Here is a 6,556-nt window from a genome sequence, read left to right on the forward strand (position 1 = left end):
TTGGACAGGAGTTGGAGTAAAGCGTAAGCACGGATGGCCTGAGGCTACCACCAGCACGCTCCCTCCCACACAGCATCTCAGAGAAAGAGAGAACTGATCATAATTATTACTGATAATTACAATCTAAAGAGGAATTGGTGGTGGCATTGGAGCAGTCGACATCCATACAACTACTGTATTCACAATTTAGCCTGAAACAGTACATGGGCAGCAGGACATCACATAGAGTGAAAAGGGACAGTGCAAGACATGATGAATAGCAGACTGTAGTAGGCTACATCACTCCACATTCAACACTCAATATCTTCTATATTTTTGATTTGATTTTTCTTCAGATTTTTCTCCCCACTTGTCCATGGTCAATTCCCCCAGGTGTCCCGATCGTTGTTCCACTCACTCTGCCAATCTGGGGAGAGAGGGAGAATCACAATCACATTATTCCCCCCCCCCCATCCATAAAGCAAACAAACCAATTCGTCTTTGCCATTGCTGTGTGTTTTCCTAACTTTCCCAATGAGACCTAAGTAAATACATAGACTGATTTATGATTTTGTATATAGTTTATTTTGAGCAGCCATTTCCTGCTCATTATTTGCCAATCAAACCTCATCTTTGCACAGTGTGTCAGATGTCCTATAAAGGGAGAGACTGGGCAGAGACCTCAGAGCAAGACAGATTTCAACACAAAGGATGAAGACGTTTGCAGTCCTGATGCTGCCACTCTGCTGCTGTCTGTGTGAAGCACAGGTTAATGAGCAGCGATACCTCAAAGAGGTATATTCCACCCAACTACTGTCCACCTCTGTTTCCAGGAACAATACATTATTTTATTTTTAATCTAGGAAGTAATCAGATACTGGTTATTACATGAGGGAGGCAAGAACCTCTTTGGAGAGCCGGCATTCCCTTTTTTGTCTCACTTTTGTTGAAATAGTGTGCTTTCCCTCAGTAAATAAATCAGTTATTTTAGAGCCGGAATTTCCAGAAACTGGTCATTGTTTGTCAATCAAACACATTTTGCACAGTGTCAGATGTCCTGTAAAGGGAGAGACTGGGCAGAGAGACCTCAGAGCAAGATTTCAACACCAAGGATGAAGAAGTTTGCAGTCCTGATGCTGGCACTCTGCTGCTGTCTGTGTGAAGCACAGGTTAATGAAAACCACAAAGTCTGTCAGAGCACAGGATCCAGCTGCTCCGACACCTGCTCCCTCATCTCCATAGCACAGACCCTGGGAGCTGTCGGAGAGAAAGTGGCGAGTATGGAAGACAAAATTGCACGACTGGAGACCAAGTTGCAAAAATCTGAGACAGATGTACTGGAGCTGCACTCCCTGATCGGAGGTAAAACAACACAGCATGTGTCTTTTTAGAGGTTAAAAAATATGCCTTGTAAATAGTATCCACTGATCATGTATTTGTGATCATTTGTTCCTCCAGGCCAGCCTAAGGTGGCCTTTTCTACAGCTCTCATGGAGTCTGGCTCTGGGAACACTGGGCCTTTCACCACTGCTACTCCACTGAAGTACAAGAAGGTCTTCTCCAACATTGGCAGTTGCTACAATCCTGCAACAGGTATTTAAAGTGTACGTGTGTGTGTGTGTGTGTGTGTGTGTGTGTGTGTGTGTGTGTGTGTGTGTGTGTGTGTGTGTGTGTGTGAGAGAGAGAGAGAGAGAGAGAGAATGGAAAGCTTGTGAAACTCAAACCAGTCTCAATATTTTGGCAGGTATTTTCTCTGCAACAGTGAAGGGACTGTACTTCTTCCGATTCTCAATGTTCAACAACCTTAGTGCCACTCCCAGCTCTGTCGTGAGCCTCATGAAGAATGGTGACAGGTTGGTGTCTGTGTGGGACACCTCAGGCTCTGACGCCAACGACATGGGCAGCAACGCTGTGGTCGTCCTCTTGGAGCCGGGAGACCATGTTTACGCAGAGCTCGGGGCAAACAGACTGATCTATGATGACGGCATGAACTACAACACATTCAGTGGTTTTCTGCTCTTCACAGAGTGATTCAGACAACATGAACTATAAGGTCTGGCTGGGTCGTTGTGCCCTTAAAAAGGAATATCTAGGCTAATTGTATTCATACTGCAATTTGTTTAGGACAATAATATCTGGTCTGGACATAAAGAACTACCAAGCTTTATCTATGCAATGCTTGTATCTCGTATATTGTATCTTGTAATATTAATCTGTCAGTAAAAAAGAAATCCGTTAATAAATCTTCTACAGCATCACATGCTGGCGTAGCCTACATCAGAGTGTTGTGGTTCCCATTTGTATTAAAGGTCAAAGTACAAAAGTTCAAGGCACTCAAGAACATTGTTAACAGCTCTTGGTTTGAGTAAAAAGGACGCAGAGAGTCTCAACTGATGCTCCACGGTTTATTGATTGTCACATCAGGTACCGTAGTCAACACCGTGAAAACTATAAAGAGTCAAAACATAATTATACAACATATCAATATAGTTTCACATCAAATTAAACAGTAGGCTACATGTAATGTATTAACAAGTTAAAATAACTCAAAATACAGAATTTATTAAGTAATTAAAATACTTCACCAAGTCAAAGTGCCAACAGATAAAGTGCCAAAGTTATTACAAGTTAAACAAATTATAGTTCACATTTGGACAAGGTAAATTCAATAAATTAAGTATTTAAAATGTATCAAACTACACCTCAATTTAATCCATACTCAACAAGTTAAAGCTAGGCAAACATCAATACAAGTCAATGAGGTACCCCCGAACCACTTTCCGAAAATTAAGAGAATACATTCACATTCATACTATAAGCAGGGCCTGTTGATAATGCACACACATTTCAGCGTACCTCGTTCCGCTCACCAAGGCTGTTAAAAGGGTTTACCGATGCATCTCAGAGTCGGACATATTGGCACACTACCAAACAAATAGAGCAAAGACGAATGTCACAATCGACTTGAATGAAAACAAATAAAACTCATACAGCTCCTGTAGTAAAGGCAATTTGTTCTCAACATAGCCTACCTCAAATGATTTTAAGTAGTTATTTCATCTTGGTTCCAGGATGGGTTGGTGTTTCTCAAGTCATCCTTAACTTCACATCCTTACTGTTTACCATCAGCACATTAATGAGGCCACCAAGACAGGTGATGATATTAGTTCTAGAAAATGGGGTTTCCTAGTCATATGACTTGACATGAAAGGGCAATAGACCCCGCCTTGTCTGCCATCTTGTGTAAACTTACAGGTAAATATCCCTTTGAGCTGTTCCAAGTGCAATCAAGGGACCAAAGAACTACTCAAGTGACAAAATAACTCATTATAAAGGGAATGAACCAATTACACAAAAGAAAACAAATAATGAATGACAATAGGAGGTAAGCAGTCAGTTACAAACATACTGTTTAAAACACATTTGGCTCAAACGTCCACTTGGACTCAATGATGAACTGATTACATTTTGGTGGTCAGTGTGTATTTTGGCTGCACATATACAGACGCACACTAATTTCCTCAATACACACACACACACACACACACACACGCACACACATGCACATGCACACGCACACGCACACACACACACACACACACACACACACACACACACACACACACACACACACACACACACACACACACACACACACACACCCACCCCACTCTGACATCCATGCTACAAACCGACACCAACAACCTCTCACCCTTAAATTATAGGCCCAGCTCATGTGAAATACTAAAGATGAAAGTTGAGATGTTTGCTATTCGAACAGCTGCGAAGTAGGAAGTAAGTCTTTATTTATTTGGCATTTTATGCTTTATAAGATAAGATAAGATAAGATAAGATGTCACTTTATTGTCAGACAGAGTCCGAAATTTGTCTTGCAACTTGGCACACAGTGCTGATAACCTATTTACTATATAAAAACTAAAAAGATTTGCCCCTCACAATTTTTTACTGCCCCCTTATCACTTCATTCTGGAGCTGGGACTGTGCCCCATTTATTTTAGCACAGCTTAACTTTACACAATCAATTGTCAACTAGGTCAGTAGAGGAAAGCAAAACCTACGCTGAACCCACAAGTTTCATTTAGGCGTCCTTGTTAACAGGTGAAGCCGTTCACACACCACCCTTGTGGTGTGAAGCCACGCTCACGCCAAGCCACGCTCACGCCTTGCTCAGGCGTTCGTTCAGGATTCACGCCTATTCCAAGCGTGACGCGTGCTGAAGCCGAGCATTGATCTGTCAAGCCAGGCAAGAAGTCAATGGGAGTTGTGAGCGCGTTCAAGGCGCGCCGAGGAGGTGCTGAGAGGAAAAGAGAAGGCTTCTTGTGTGAATGGTTAGGCGTCAGTTCAGCTTGTGCCTGCTTCAAAATCCAGTTCTACTTAGCCCCCGTTCACACAATACGCAGAAGCAACGCTCAACCTAAGCGCAACCTATGATGAACCCACAAGTTTCATTTAGGCGTCCTTGTTAACTGGCGAAGCCGTTCACACCACCCGTGCGCGTGTCACGCTGACGCCAAGCCACGCTCACGCCTTGCTCAAGCGATCGTTCAGGATTCACGCCTATTTTCCAAGTGTGACGCGTGCATGAAGCTTGAAGCTGCCAGGCATGAAGTCAATGGGAGTTGTGGGCGGGTTCAAGGCGTGCCGAGGAAAAGAGAAGGCTTCCTGTGTGAACAGTTAGGCGTCAGTTCAGCTTGAGCCTGCTTCAAGCTTCAGTGCTACTTACGTTCGGCATCCTGTGTGAACAAGGGCTTGTTCGGCATCCTGTGTGAACAAGGGCTTACATTAAGCTACTAATTTCCTTATGACACCTAAGTAAATAATTAACTAATTTGAGCAGCCATTACCCTGGTCATTCTTTACCAATCAAACATCATCTTTGCCCAGTGTCAGATGTCCTATAAAGAGAGACTGGGTAGAAAGAGACACACCTCAGAGCAGGAGAGATTTCAACACCAAAGGATGAAGAAGTTTCCAGTCCTGATGCTGGCACTCTGCTGCTGTCTGTGTGAAGGACAGGTGAATGAAAACAACAATAAAGTCAGTCAGAGCACAGGGTCAACCAGCTCCGACACCTGCTCCCTCATCTCCATAGCACAGACCCTGGGAGCTGTGGGAGAGAAAGTGGCGAATATGGAGAACAAAGTTGCACTACTGGAGACCATGTTGCAAAAGACTCTGGAGGTTCTGCAGCTGAGCATGACTGGAGGTAAAGCATAAAATAATACTTTGGGGGGGGGGGGGGGACAAATAATATTTCCCTTTACAAATATTGTCCTCTAATAATGAATTAGCGATAATTTGTTCCTCCAGGCCAGCCTAAGGTGGCCTTTTCTGCAGCTCTGTTGGAGTCTGGCTCTGGGAGCACTGGGCTTTTCATCACCACTGCTACTCCACTGAAGTACAAGAATGTCTTCTCCAACATTGGCAGTTGCTACAATCCTGCAACAGGTAGCTTACTGTATTTAAAGTGCGTGTGTACCAGTGTGCTCTGTGCATGTGTGTTTGTGTAAGAGAGAGAGAGAGAGAGAGAGAGAGAGAGAGAGAGAGAGAGAATAAAGACAGAATAAAGACAGATGAAAGCTTGTGTAATTCAAACAAGTCATTTATTTTGGCAGGTATTTTCTCTGCAAAGGTCAAGGGAATGTACTTCTTTCGATTCTCAATGACCAACGACCGTAGTTCTACTTCCAGCTCTGTCGTGAGCCTCATGAAGAATGGTGACAGGTTGGTGTCTGTGTGGGACACCTCAGGCTCTGGCGCCAACGACATGGGCAGCAACGCTGTGGTCGTCCTCTTGGAGCCGGGGGACAATGTTTACACAGAGCTCCATGAAAACATGCGGCTCTACGATGATGGCAGCATGAACTTCAACACCTTCAGTGGCTTTCTGCTCTTCACAGTGTGATTCAGACAACATGAATTAAGGTCTGGCTGGGTCTTCATGCATTTAAAAGGGAATATCAAATTTGTATTCATACTGCAATTTGTTTAGGACAGTCTAGTAACCATAGCTATTTGGATATATATATATGCAATGCTTCTATCTCTGTAACAATATTAATTTGTCAATAAATTTTATACAGCATCACATGCAGAAATATTTCTTGTGGAGGCAATATCAGATGCGGTTCTCATTAAATGTCAAAAACAGGAAACAGTTCAAGGCACACATTTAAACATGTTTAAATATAGTAGTCCACACTGGAGTTGATGAATTCTTCTGCAGTAGGCCTATATGCTGTAGTAGGCCTATGCATTCACATATACACATTATTTTGGCAGAATGCTCCATGGTCATTGATGACTTTGCGGGTGTAAACGTTGAGTCTGGGCCAACTCTGTCCAAGACCAGGATCTTCCTCATACCAATGTGGACTCTGGACGACTCAGCCACAGGCCTTCATCAGTGGTGTAAAAAGTACTCATATCCTTTACTTAAAGGCCGGCTTTACCGTGGGGAATATGAATATATATTAATTCTTAAAAAATCTTAAATTTCGAATCCGTTGAAATTTTTGAAATTGCTTGTTCACAGCCAGAGAAAAAAAAAATGAAA

At 43.0% G+C, this 6,556-nt stretch overlaps 2 protein-coding genes across 2 annotated transcripts; both read left to right on the plus strand.

Moving 5' to 3' along the window:
• Positions 1–1,115: 1,115 nt before the first annotated feature.
• On the plus strand, positions 1,116–2,245 carry LOC310787262 (complement C1q-like protein 2). Its single transcript, XM_083648633.1, has 3 exons — positions 1,116–1,341; positions 1,438–1,572; positions 1,724–2,245. The coding sequence occupies exons 1-3, from the start codon at positions 1,260–1,262 to the stop codon at positions 2,008–2,010; spliced, it is 504 nt and encodes a 167-aa protein (XP_083504759.1). The 5' UTR covers positions 1,116–1,259; the 3' UTR covers positions 2,011–2,245.
• A 2,671-nt stretch (positions 2,246–4,916) lies between these two features.
• On the plus strand, positions 4,917–6,085 carry LOC310787256 (complement C1q-like protein 2). Its single transcript, XM_083648626.1, has 3 exons — positions 4,917–5,206; positions 5,311–5,448; positions 5,616–6,085. The coding sequence occupies exons 1-3, from the start codon at positions 4,960–4,962 to the stop codon at positions 5,903–5,905; spliced, it is 675 nt and encodes a 224-aa protein (XP_083504752.1). The 5' UTR covers positions 4,917–4,959; the 3' UTR covers positions 5,906–6,085.
• Positions 6,086–6,556: the final 471 nt, after the last annotated feature.

The sequence above is a fragment of the Poromitra crassiceps genome (assembly GCF_964638095.1).
Source record: "Poromitra crassiceps genome assembly, chromosome: 13".
Taxonomy (NCBI): Eukaryota; Metazoa; Chordata; class Actinopteri; order Beryciformes; family Melamphaidae; genus Poromitra; species Poromitra crassiceps.